This window comes from Budorcas taxicolor, chromosome 11 (genome assembly GCF_023091745.1).
Source record: "Budorcas taxicolor isolate Tak-1 chromosome 11, Takin1.1, whole genome shotgun sequence".
Taxonomy (NCBI): Eukaryota; Metazoa; Chordata; class Mammalia; order Artiodactyla; family Bovidae; genus Budorcas; species Budorcas taxicolor.
In genome coordinates this window covers 80,750,898-80,765,056 of record NC_068920.1, presented here as the reverse complement: position 1 = coordinate 80,765,056, position 14,159 = coordinate 80,750,898, and the positions used below count along the sequence as shown (strand labels likewise).

Genomic DNA, 14,159 nt, shown 5'->3' with positions numbered 1-14,159 from the left:
CAACTTGATGGACATGAGTTTGAGCAAGCTCTGGGAGTTGGTGATGACAGGAAAGCCTCGCGTGCTGCAGTCTATGGGGTTGCAAAGAGTCAGATATGACTGAGGGACTGAACTGAACTGAACTGAAAGAAAAGGGAATCCCCCAAATGGGAAATTTTATAAATAAAATATGTGAAATAAAATGGTCTTAACTTGCTACCTAGTTTTTCTCCTTTAGAGAAAGGACACAATGGGAAGATTTTCGTGTAAGTCAGTATCATCAGATAAAGTGGAAAGTACAATTCCTATTCACAGGAGAATTTCCCTGATTCAGTAGTTTCCAAATTTTCCTGAAAACTTCCAAATTTGTTTCTCTAGGCCTACTTACACCCTTTCTAATCCTGTCAGGTTATTCAAATTTCATCTTTAAAAAAATGCGTTGGTATAAATAAGAAAACAATTACCTGCAAACCGACAATTATGCAGTAATTGTTGAGATCAAACACAACTGAAAGCAAAGTTCATGTGAGGCTGCTCATGTTGCTCCATGAAAACCTTGGGTCCCAAAACTTTCAGTGGCTTCATGATTATATTCCGAGTCTTTCCCCACCCTCTGCGGGCTGTTCCACAGCCACTCTCTCAAATATCCATTTATTAAATGACATGCTATCTTTTCCTGAAGAACAGTTCAACTCCAACCTCCCTAGCTGCCATTAATACAGTTCCTGTAGCACACCTCTGGCATCTATATTTTGGGGCTCGTTATTCATGTAACTGTTATTCATGTAACTTACTACATGACACTCACTATCCTGGAGGATCAGGAATCCCCATCCTATTATGCTGCCTGGTTCACAGAAGAGGCTCAGTAAACACTCGGCAGAGAAGGATATAAACACTCACTATCTTATGTGTTTGTTCCTACAGGGTGTGTAGGACCTGTAAGGGGCGTGTAAGTAACACCACAGAAAACTCCATGTGGAACTGAGGCAGCAGGAAGAAGCTAAAACAAGGGGCTGAGGCTCCCCTGAAGACCCCTGGCCAAACAGAGCTGAACCTAACTTCCTCTGGTTGGGGTTTGCCCATGGACCTGGCATATTCCAGAGACAATCTGCCCTATTATTGCCAGGACAGAAGCCATCCTCTGCCTTCAGCTGTCTCTGGCATGAGGAATTTCATCATGGAGGAAAGGGGAAGTAATGGGGCTGTCCGGCTCTAAGCCGCAGACAGCTGATGGAACAGGGGAAACAGAGAGTGACCAACTTCCTTTGGCAGGATAGGTGGCGATCAAGAGGTAGAAAAGAAGAAACTGTGATTCTTAACATGCCATAAACGTTCCTGTCTCCTCTGGCTTTTCTCTAGGATGTCACCTGGGTGGTATAATTTAAAGGAAAGCTAACTACCAAAATTACCTCTCTGAGATTAGACTAGTAAGAGAATCGCTGCGATTAACCTGCAGACTCCCACACAGCTAGGAAAGAACAGGAAGCCAGGCATTCCCACCTCAGGGAGAAGCTGTCTGATCAATTTGTTTTCCTAACCTGGTTTTCCAGGGATTCGCTTACGGGATGGGAGTTAATGTGGAAAAGGGGAACTGGGGAGAATCTGACATCATTTTGAGGTGTGAGACCCTTCACTGGAAGGGTAGCCTGGATGGGGCAACACAATACATGCCAGTCGGGGTCGGGGGGGAAGAGCTTATAGACCAATACTAGCAGGGTGTTGGTTGGGGGTATGCAGGTGGCTGTGGCAGACACCTGTAGTATAGAAATGAGGGCTTTGGGTCAGGCAGCCCAACTTAGGGGCTGTGTGGCCTTTCAGGGCCTCACATTTCTCATCTGGTGATAATATGGGGTTCTAATAACGGTGGGAGATAATATATGCAAATGCTTTGTGCAGGAAGTGGTGCATATTGTCTTTAATCCACTTTTCTGTTCTGCCTAAAATCAACTCTCTGATCCCAAAACTGTGAGACGGGCGTTCAGTCCCTGTCTTTTTTAAGTCAAAGGCTGTCATCTTTTCACTCAGGGGCTCCCCTGCCTACTATAGTCAGATGAGCTAGAGAAAGGTGGGCCGTGGAACACAGCCAGCAATCTCCTTCCCCTCAGGCCCAAACCATGGAGCAGCCTCTTTCCTGGATCACCTTACCACGCATTGACTCTAGGGCCTAGGGCTGTGCCTGGCAAAGGCAAGGCATGCTTGAAGGTACTTAGTGAGGTGTGCCAGGTGAGGACACTGTGCAATGACTTCAACTCACCTTGTCAAACCCTTTGACTCCTCCATGCAGGCTGTTGGGCCCGTTGTTAATGGCCAGTTTATACTCCTTCCCATCCAACGTGAACGTTCCTTTGGCAATTCGGTTGGCCACCCTGCCAACCACAGCTCCAAAGTAGGGCTGCTTTTGGAGGTACCCTGCAAGGATATGGGATGACAGTGATTTTAAAACCTTCAAACCAAAGATGAGGCTCACACTGCTGCTCACCACTTCCTTTTAAGGGCAGCTGTAAGTATTAACAACACGGGCATACCACGTGTGCATGGAAGCAGGGAAAATTGGTGTTCTTTACACACGACCCTTCCCCTTTCCAAAAGTAATTCATATTTTTTACAAACATTTTAAAAGACTAAAGCACAAAGAAGAAACTTAAAGCATCCTGAACTTATCACTAGAGAACCACTGACTGTTAATATTTGGGTTTTTTTGGCTGCGCTGGATCTTTGTTGCTGCACATGAGCTACTCTCTTGTTGCAGTGCACCAGCTTCTCCTGTTGAGGAGCATGGGTGCTGGGCTCTAGGGCACACATGCTTTAGCAGCTATGGTGCTCTGAGTTAGTGGTCCCACAGCATGCGGAACCTTCCCAGGTGAGGAACTGAACCTATGTCCCCTTCACTGGCAGGCAGATTCTTAACCACTGGACCACCAGGGAAGTGCACCATTTATATTCTTATGTATATCTATATTGTTTATTTCTTTTGCTTGTTGTTTTGGCCATGTAACATGGCTTGCAGGATCCCAGTTCCCTGGTGGTGGTGGTGGTGGTGGTGGTGGTGGTTTAGTCACTAAGCTGTGTCTGACTCTTGTGAACTGTAGCCTGCCAAGCTCCTCTATCCATGGGATTCTCCAGGCAAGAATACTGGAGTAGGTTGCCATTTCCTTCTCCAAGGGATTTTTCCCAACCCAGGAATTGAACTCGGGTCTCTTGCATTGCAGACAGATTCTTTACCAACTGAACTACAAGGGAAGCCCCACCAGTTCCCTGATCTCGGATCAACTGAGCGCCTCCTGCAGTGGAAATTCACAGTCCTAACCACTGGAATGCCAGGGAATTCCCTCCTACGTAGGTCTGCATATTCCCTTTAATATTTGAGCATAGGTGTGCATATGCTTTTCAAATGGGCATCTTTCACTTAGTAACATGCATTTAAGGTTGCTCCATATATTTTCGTGGACTGATTTCTTTCTAGCACAGCATAATACTCTGTTGTCTGGATGTACCACAGTTTACTTATCCATTCACCTATTGAAGGGCATCTTGGTTGCTTCCAAGTTTTGGCAATTATGGATAAAGCTACTATAAATATTCATATGCAGGTTTTTATATGGACATATATTTTTAACTCCCTTGAGTAAAATACCAAGGAATGTGACTGCTGAATCATATGATAAGAGTATGTTTAATCTTGCAAGAAACTGACAACTATCTCCCAAAGTAGCTATACCATTTTGTATTCCCAGCAATGAATGAGAGTTCCTGTTGCTCCATGTGCTTGCCAGCATTTGGTGTTGTCAGTGTTGTGGACTTTGGCCATTCTAATAGATCTCAATGTCGTTTTAATTTCCCTTTCCCTGATGACATATAATGTGGAACAAATTTTATTTGCTTTCCAGGAGCTCAAAAATGTGAAAAACAGGACTTCTGTTCAAAAATCATTTAGCTACATCTCCTTTTGACTCCTACCTTGATTCATTCAACTGGTGTACACCAAGCCCCTACTCGTTGCCAGCCACATACTTGGCATCGGAAAGAAGGATAAATTCAACAGCAAGCTGCATCATGGACTTGCAAGAATTCTCTCAGAAGGGACCACTTTCTGGCAACAATTAATAAGCCTATCAGTAACAGGCACTTTTCAACCCTTGGTTTAGATGAAGAGTTTTTAAGGATTAAACGGTGAGGATAGCAGAAATGACTGCTCCTAACTGTCTCTGAGTAACTCTTTAGAACAAATGGATTTTATATTATTTTCTTAAGTTACTAAGTTTGTTTTTTTTTTGGCTGCATTGGGTCTTTGTTGTGGCATGGCAGCTTTCTGTTGCAGCACACAGGCTTTCTCTAGTTGCGGCACAAGAGCCTCTCCTCGAGGTGCTCGGGCTTAGTTGCCCCTCGGCATGTGGGCTCTTAGCTCCCTGACCAGGTATAGAACTCGAGTCTCATGCATTGGAAGGTGGATTCTTAACCACTGGACCACCACGTAAGTCCCTATTACTAAGCTTTTAAATCAAATCAAAATTACAAAAAGTGACAGTCCCCCAAAGTCTGAACAGGGCTAAGAAGCTTGTTTTTGAAATGCAGAAAATACTATTTTCCAAAAAATAGGAGGGTAGTAGGGTAAAGAGGGTGGTTTCTAGGTCAAGCCAAGAATGCTGGTTTAATCTAGTCAGTAACTGATGTAGTTTGGCCCCAGGTAAAGAGCATGATGGTGTGATCACTCACCTAGAGCAAGACATCCTGGAATGTGAAGTCAAGTGGGCCTTAGAAAGCATCACTATGAACAAAGCTAGTGGAGATGATGGAATTCTGGTTGAGCTATTTCAAATCCTGAAAGATGATGCTGTGAAAGTACTGCACTCAATATGCCAGCAAATTTGGAAAACTCAGCAATGGCCACAGGACTGGAAAAGGTCAGTTTTCATTCCAATCCCAAAGAAAGGCAATGCCAAAGAATACTCAGACTACCGCACAATTGCACTCATCTCACACGCTAGTAAAGTAATGCTCAAAATTCTCCAAGCCAGGCTTCAGCAGTACATGAACCGTGAACTTCCAGATGTTCAAGCTGGTTTTAGAAAAGGCAGAATACCAGAGATCAAATTGCCAACATCCGCTGGATCATGGGAAAAGCAAGAGAGTCCCAGAAAAACATCTATTTCTGCTTTATTGACTATGCCAAACCCTTTGACTGTGTGGATCACAATAAACCGTGGAAAATTCTTCAAGAGATGGGAATACCAGACCACCTGACCCGCATCCTGAGAAAACTATATGCAGGTCAGGAAGCAACAGTTAAAACTGGACATGGAACAACAGACTGGTTCCAAATAGGAAAAGGAGTACATCAAGGCTGTATATTGTCACCCTGCTTATTTAACTTATATGCAGAGTACATCATGAGAAACGTTGGGCTGGAAGAAGCACAAGCTGGAATCAAGATTGCCGGGAGAAATATCGATAACCTCAGATATGCAGATGACACCACCCTTATGGCAGAAAGTGAAGAGGAACTAAAAAGCCTCTTGATGAAAGTGAAAGAGGAGAGCGAAAAAGTTGGCTTAAAGCTCAACATTCAGAAAACTAAGATCGTGGCATTCAGTCCCATCACTTCATGGCAAATACATGGGGAAACAGTGGAAACAGTGTCAAATCACTGCAGATGGTGACTGCAGCCATGAAATTAAAAGACGCTTACTCCTTGGAAGGAAAGTTATGACCAACCTAGATAGCACATTGAAAAGCAGAGACTTTACTTTGCCAACAAAGGTCCGTCTAGTCAAGGCTATGGTTTTTCCAGTGGTCATGTATGGATGTGAGAGTTGGACTATAAAGAAAGCTGAGCGCGAAGAATTGATGCTTTTGAACTGTGGTGTTGGAGAAGACGCTTGAGAGTCCCTTGGACTGCAAGGAGATCCAACCAGTCCATCCTAAAGGAGATCAGTCCTGAGTGTTCATTGGAAGGACCGATGCTGAAGCTGAAACTCCAGTACTTTGGCCACCTGATGCATAGAGCTGATTTATTTGAAAAGACCCTAATGCTGGGAAAGGTTGAAGGCAGGAGGAGAAGGGGATGACAGAAGATGAGATGGTTGGATGCCATTACCCACTCAATGGACATGAGTTTGAGTAAACTCCAGGAGTTGGTGATGGACAGGGAGCCCTGGCGTGCTATAATCCATGGGGTCACAAAGAGTTGGACACGATTGAACAACTGAACTGAACTGATGTAGGGTAAAGGGTAAAGAAAAAGTTTGTCCCTCTTTTCTGGGCAAGGGACTGGCCAGAATATGTTAATAAATGGGGTATGGTCTTCTCCACTCCTCAAACATCCCAAGGATTCCAGCTATGACATCTACCTCAGACAGCCCAAACCGTAACAAGAGTGCCCTAAAAGTCTCAAATAAAATTGCACAGGATTCTCGGACAAACCCTTCACACCCTTAATGACTTTCTTTTGGCCTTCTGAGGAAAATCAACACTAGTTTAACTGACAAGCACTTTAAACATCCCAGATCTTTTATATGTTTTACAATCGCTGCTGGTTGTCCCAAATGAATCTCCATGCCATTCTGTGCAGTGTTAACAAAGTGAAATAGGACGTTTGAGGAGTGTGAAGGAAGATATCCGGGGGCAAAGGAAGTAAGGACGATTAAAATTATTAATTGTTCAATATAGTCAGACACAATCACAGCCAATAGCACGTTTAATCATTATCTATTTGTTTCAGGTGAGGAAATAGTTCTAGAGAGGTTAAATAATTTGCCCAAGGTCACAGAGCTATAAGGGACAAAGCAGAGATTTTAAACTAGGAATCCTTAATGCTTCTAAAAGGACACTCTTGGGCATCTGTAATATGAAACTGCAGCCTCTAAACTGGTCCCTTTTCCCACCACCACCTCTTATAAACTCAGGTTTTCTAAAAGCATTAAGTTGATTTTTTTTCTAATCTTTTCATAATACCTCTCATGGCAGTAATAGCTGGGTGTTGGTGGCAACTGGGGTGAAGATGAAAGGAAAGGAATCGTGCTGATTATCTGGGTAGATTATTTCTACCTGTAGCTCATAAGCAAATATTCTCACCAAGGTTTTGAAAGAAGTCATAATGACAGTAAGTGGGACACGCAGATGAAAAAACATTGAAAAATATTTTCAAGGGACTTTCCTGGTGGTCCAGTGGTAAAGAATCAGCCTTCCAATCCAGGGAACATAGGTTTGATCCCTGGTCAGGGAACTAAGGTCCTGTATGCCTAGGGGCAACTAAGCTTGCATGTCACAACTAGAAAAGCCTGCACACTACAATGAAGACCCAGCAAGTCAAAGAAGAAGAAAAAAATTTTTCAATACAAAAAAATGGCAGGAAAAAACCTCACAGGAGGCATTACTGATTTTTCTAGCCTATAACTAAAAGATCACACGATTTACCTCTTTAGAATTCTACAGAACAAAGATTTCATTTCCTAGGGAGTATGTGAACTATTCTGATCTCCATTCATGGCCATCATCCACATAGTTTATATAATCTATCTGGGAAATCAGAGAGTTCACATCTAACCTGGCAATTACAAAAGGACCATGTCTCATGGAATTATCCATGCTCAGCTCTTCCCTGTGGCTCAAAACATTTTGGGGACATAGTAATGTGACAATAAACCCTGACTCGGTCACATCTTATTGCTTTAAATTATTTGGCCCAGTTTGTTTCTATAATACTTACTCAGACATTCGAAGACTATACAGTGAAAATCCAGCCTTCTTCCTATCCCTGTACCACAGCTACCCAGAGTTCCTTCTGAAACACAACCTCTGTTGCCAATTTCTTAACACGGGTTTTAATACACTAGAATTGATCAAAATAGTAATATACTGCCATTCACACTATTATGATTGAGACAATTATGCTTCCCATAATGACATATATGAAGTTCAACCCTGAAGATGGCTGAACATATCAGAAAGTCTTCCCATAATAAGGAAAAAAGAGAAGCGAAAGGCAAAAGAAAAAAGGAAAGATATACCCATTTGAATACAGAGTTCCAAAGAATAGCAAGGAGAGATAAGAAAGCCTTCCTCAGTGATCAGTGCAAAGAAATACAGGAAACAAAAGAATGAGAAAGACTAGAGATCTCTTCAAGAAAATCAGAGATACCAAGGGAACATTTCATGCAAAGATGAGCACAATAAAGACAGAAATAGTATGGACCTAAAAGAAGCAGAAAATATTAAGAAGAGGTGGCAAGAATACACAGAAGAACTATACAAAAAAGATCTTCATGACCCAGATAAACACGATGGTGTGATCACTCACCTAGAGCCAGACATCCTGGAATTTCAAGTCAACTAGGCCTTAGGAAGCATCACTATGAAAAAAGCTAGTGGAGGTGATGGAATTCCAGTTGAGCTATTTCAAATCCTGAAAGATGATGCTGTGAAAGTACTGCACTCAATATGCCAGCAAATCTGGAAAACTCAGCAGTGGCCACAGGACCGGAAAAGATCAGGTTTCATTCCAATCCCAAAAAAAGGTAATGCCAAAGAATGCTCAAACTACCGCACAATTGCACTCATCTCACACACTAGCAAAGTAATGCTCAAAATTCTCCAAGCCAGGCTTCAACAACACATGAACCGTGAACTTCCAGATGTTCAAGCTGGATTGAGAAAAGGCAGAGGAACCAGAGATCAAATTGCCAACATCCCCTGGATCATCGAAAAAGGATGTTCCAGAAAAACATCTACTTTTGCTTTATTGACTACACCAAACCCTTTGACTGTGTGGATCACCACAAACCGTGGAAAATTCTTAAACAGATGGGAATACCAGACCACCTGACCTGCCCTCTCAGAAATCTGTATGCAGGTCAAGAAGCAACAGTTAGAACTGGACATGGAACAACACACTGGTTCCAAATCGGGAAGGAGTACGTCAAGGCTGTATATTGTCATCCCGCTTATTTAACTTATATGCAGAGTACATCATGCGAAATGCCGGTCTGGATGAAGCACAGGCTGGAATCAAGATTGCCGGGAGAAATATCAATAACCTCAGATATGCAGATGACACCACCCTTATGGCAGAAAGTGAAGAACTAAAGAGCCTCTTGATGAAAGTTAAAGAGGAGCATGAAAAAGTTGGCTTAAAACTCAAGATTCAGGAAACTAAGATCATGGCATTCTGTCCCATCACTTCATGGAAACAGTGAGAGACTTTTTTAGGGGGGGCTCCAAAATCACTGCAGATGGTGACTTCACCCATGAAATTAGAAGACGCTTGCTCCTTGGAAGAAAAGGTATGACCAACCTGAACAGCATATTAAAAAGCAGAGACATTACTTTTCCAACAATAGTCTGTCTTGTCAAAGCAATGGTTTTGCCAGTAGTCATGTATGGATGTGAGAGTTGGACCATAAAGAAAGCTGAGTGCCAAAGAATTAATGCTTTTGAACTGCAGCATTGGGGAAGACTCTTTAGAGTCCCTTGGACAGCAAGGAGATCCAACCAGTCCATCCTAAAGGAGATCAGTCCTGAATATTCATTGGAAGGACTGATGCTGGAACTGAAACTCCAATACTTTGGCCACCTGATGAGAAGAACCTACCCACTGGGAAAGACTGTGATGCTGGGAAAGACTGAAGGCGAGAGAAGGGGACGACAGAGGATGAATTGGTTGGATAGCATCACTGACGCGATGGACATGAATTTGAGGAGGCTCTGGGAGTTGGTGATGGACAGGGAAACCTGGTGTGCTGCAGTCCCTGAGGCCGCAAAGAGTTGGACACAACTGAGTGACTGAACTGAACTGAACTCTCATAATGACATATATGAAGTTCATCCCTGAAGATGGCTGAACATATCAGAATGTCTTACTTGATATTCTAAACACTTCTTTGTCTTTTGAAAATAGCTTGCTTTCCTTTTTAAATAAACCATTAAATTATCTAAATTATAGCATAAGGTTGAAAATGTCTCTCAATCCAGCACCTGGAATACTTCACTATTTTTTTTTGATGTGCCACACAGCTTGCAGGATCTTAGTTCCCTGACTAGGGATGGAAACTGTGCCCCTTCCAGTGGAATGGAAGCTCGGAGTCCAGACTACTGGACTACCAGGGGATTCCCAGTGTCTAGAATATACTTTAGATGCTTCGATTTGACCTGGCATTTTGTGGCACCAGTCATGGATGCTGACAAAAGAATGCCATTTAACTTTCTCAAGATATGTTAATAACATGGGGTGGGGGGCAATACCGTCGATAAAAGCTAGATCACTGTAATCCAAGGGGATCTATTTTTTTTCTCCCTTTTAAGAACATTTGGGAATAATACTTTATTTCACCTCCTGCTGCTGCTGCTGCTGCTAAGTCACTTCAGTCGTGTTCGACTCTGTGCGACCCCACAGATGGCAGCCCACCAGGCTCCCCCATCCTTGGGATTCTCCAGGCAAGAACACTGGAGTGGGTTGCCATTTCCTTCTCCAATGCATGAAAGTGAAAATCAAAGTGAAGTCACTCTGTCGTGTCTGACTCCTAGCGACCCCATGGACTGCAGCCTACCAGGTCCACCGTACACGGGATTTTCCAGGCAAGAGTACTGGAGTGGGTTTCTTTCACCTAGACTACCACAAAACTCAGAGACTCACAGAGATAACGTATTCAACATTACTGTACTCACAAAATTGGCACTTCTATGCCTACTAAGAATCTGGTGCTTCCCAAGTGCCATATCATCATCATGGCACAGTTTTCATACGAATTGTGCAAAGATGCCTTTTGTTTTAAGACCCATGTGACTCTTATATCAGAACTAAAATTAAGAACTTTCCTGGTGGTCCAGTGGCTAAGACGCCACGCTGCCAATACAAGGGGCCCAGGTTTGATCCCTGGTCGGGAAATATACCCCACATGATGCAACTAAGAGTTTGCATGCTGCAACAGAGATCGAAGATCCTGAGTGCCGCAACCAGGACCCAATAAAATAAGCAAATAAATATTATTAATAAAAAAATAATTAAAACTAGTAAGAAATGAGTGTGTGTACAAGTGGAAGGAGGGGAGGGGAGGGTAGATACCTTCTGAATGGTGATAAGGCAGAGATGGAAATTAGGTGATAAATGCAGATAGCACTTATCATCTCCAGTGCTTTATAGGCTCAGAAATTCTAGGTCATCTATCCAATTCTTCTTGGACTCCATGGGCAATTTTGCACCAGTTAAGTAATCTCTGTGATTCTGTTTCCACGGAGCAAATGGTTATGCTAACAGAGAGATGACTCAGCAAAAGTGATTCTAAAGCATTCTCTTTTGTCACTTGTCAACTCTCTTGCCTTCTGACTCTGAAGACAGGAGATAGAAACATCCACCCCAGAAACTGAAAGGGATGTAGAGAGTTAAAAGGAAAGTGGAGCTGATTTTCCCAGCCCCTGCACCTTCCTACCACTGAGTCTCCTATAATAGGCTTGCTGAAATTACCAAAGAAATTCTGCTGAATGTTACCTACACCTTCTCCAAGCCAAGCTGTGGAGGCTCCAAGGTAGTTAAAGACAACCAACCAGAGGGCAAGGAATAGAATCCTCAGGAATATTTCCTTATTTTTGTTAAGGAAATGAGCCAATTTCAGTCTGCTAAGGGAAAACCAATTCTGTTTTCTGTTGACCTCCCATCCTAGGCTATGTTGCTAAAGAAGCAAACAGACAGAAAGACACACACCTAAAGGAAAACCTCAAACCTCCTCTCTAACAGATTTTATCCATACGCTTACCACTGAGCAGAGAATTAATTCTCAAGCAGTTGCCCTTTGCTAACTTTATTTTGAGCTCTTTTTCTCTCTAGCTATTCAGTGTGCCAAGAGACAGCAAGCACTATGTACATTTTCCTTTGCTCCAGTGAAACTGCAGTTTTAATTATTTGTTTATGCCATTATTTGGCTAAGGTCTATCTCCACATCTAAACTGCAAGCTGCATGAGGGTGGAGACCTGTCTCCTGGAATGAGATAATTGAATCAACAATGATTGAATGCATGAATTAATACACGTTCTTAGCTATAATGTATTTTTGCAGAATAAAATCTATCCCAGTTATAAGGAGACTCATTTCTCGACAGTAAGTTGGTCTTCCATGTTCTTTCAGTACATGGTTATTGATTAGCCAGGGGGTGTGGGACACCGAACTCCATAGAACAAAGCAGATAAGCTTCTGCACCCGCTGAGCTTACCTTACCGAGCATTTCTGAAACAACCAGACCTCAAAGCGAATCTGATCAAGCAGAAAGGAAGTAGAAGACGCACGTCTTTGATTTTTTTCCCCCCTTCTTTAGAAATGGCAAGAGCTGGGAGGCACACCCCCTCCAGCCTGTACGTCTCCTCTCCCGCCCTCTGGGATCAGGCAGTTCAAAGATCGCTCCGGGGTTGCTGAAGTTTTATCTTTCCCTCAACTGACTTTTTAATTAAGGAAAAGCCTGAATGTATAACCGGAAGCTAACTCCTAGGGCAGTTTCTGTTCACTTTGTCTTTTCCCAAACACTGGATCGCAACACACTGAGTCAGCTGGATCCAAGCGGTCACAAGCTCGGTACTTCCCCTCGGTCCCCGCATCCCTGGCTGCTGGTGTGGGGCAGTGTGCGCGGCGGGCCTGGGCCCCGTCTGCAGCCCGGGACGGAATTCAACCCACCTTCCAACTCGTCAAAGCCGAGCACCACATCTGAGGCTCTGCCCTGCCTGTCTTTGACCTCCAGGGCTGTGATGGTGCAGCCCCAGGAGATGATGTCCACTCTCAGCTGGTCTGACTGCAGCTGGAACTTCTCCACTGTCCCTGCTCCCAGGGGCAGGTCTCCAAACACGGCTCTGGTCACCGAAACCATGCTGAGCTCAGGGTGTGCAGCTGCTCCAAGTCCTTCGAACTCCCGCCGCTAAACCTGGAGCCGCAGAAATTTACTGGAGAAGGGGCGGGACGCGGCTCACACTCCTCCCCTTTCTTGATTGGATTTTAGGGAGTGACCACTCCTGCAAAAAATATCCTCTGGGACTTCTCTAAATCACTCCTCTGCCTGAGGGAAGGCAAAGTTTCCAGCTAGGCTGGCAATTTCCAGTCAGTTCTTTTCTTTTGAAACCCTGACTGCATTGCATGTTGGGAATGGTAGTTTTTGGAATGTGAAATTGCATTTTGGGGCCTGTAGTCTTTCTAAACCGAAATCCTGAATCGGTTGTGTTCTACCGTTTTTCGGGCACGAGGTTCTCAACGAGCAAAGATTCATCCGTTAATGGTGGCTGACTTTCAGATAGTGAAAGTGAAGTCGCTCAGTCGTGTCCGACTCGTTGTGACCCGGTGGACTGTAGCCTAGCAGGCTTCTCAGTCCATGGGATTTTCCAGGCAAGAGTACTGGAGTGGTTTGCCATTTCCTTCTCCAGGGGATCTTCCCCACCCAGGGTTCGAATCCGGGTCTCCCGCATTGTAGGCAGCCGCTTTACCCTCTGAGCCAGCGACTTTCAGATAAGCCGCTGAAAAATGAAGAGATGAGAATTAGGAATAGCGAGGGGAGGAGATTTTGGGGGGAAATTTTGATTTTTAACTCTTTGACCCAGTGGGAAAGAAGTACAAAGCTAATTTAGAAAAGGGGTAAATAACTGCAGGTTTCTCTGGACACTGACTGAGGATCCATTCTGTTTGTCCCACACAAACAACTCTGAAGGTGTTTCTGCTGGAGCCACTGCGGAGAGGCTCTCCAGACTACCAGCCTGGAGTAGTAGCCTGCACAGGTTCCCATGTAGAGATTAGGACATAGTTTATATAGAGGCAGTCTCTGACTTTCTTTTCTTCAGGGAACTGGGAAAGGACCTTGGGTATATATACCCACTCTTATTCCTAAAATCCAAAGTTCCTTTAAAAAGGGATTAAGGATAAATATTTGTTAAGGTCCTAATAAATGTCCGATACTGTACTTTGCTTCCCAGGTGACTCAGCGGTAAAGAATCCGCCTGCCAATGTAGGAGAGGCAGGTTCCTTGGATCAGGAAGATGCCTTGGAAAAGGAAATGGCCACCTACTCCAGTATTGTTGCCTGGGAAATTCCATGAACAGAGGAGCCTGGTGGACTACAGTCCATAGGGTTGAGAAGAGTCAGACACAGTTGAGTGAGTGAACATGCAGTACTTTTATTATCTCCTTTCCATAAGCAGAAAAATGTTTTAAGTATATG

At 43.7% G+C, this 14,159-nt stretch overlaps 1 protein-coding gene across 1 annotated transcript in view; it reads right to left on the bottom strand.

Moving 5' to 3' along the window:
- Positions 1 to 13,021, bottom strand: part of GALM (galactose mutarotase) — a 53,736-nt gene extending 40,715 nt beyond the window's left edge. Inside the window, exons 1-2 of the mRNA XM_052649019.1 lie at positions 12,636 to 13,021; positions 2,237 to 2,391 (exon numbers count right to left, since the gene is read on the bottom strand). Of these exons, the coding sequence (XP_052504979.1) occupies positions 2,237 to 2,391; positions 12,636 to 12,825 (345 nt within the window). The 5' untranslated portion in view covers positions 12,826 to 13,021. The remainder of the gene's footprint in view (positions 1 to 2,236; positions 2,392 to 12,635) is intronic.
- Between the last annotated feature and the right edge of the window lie 1,138 nt (positions 13,022 to 14,159).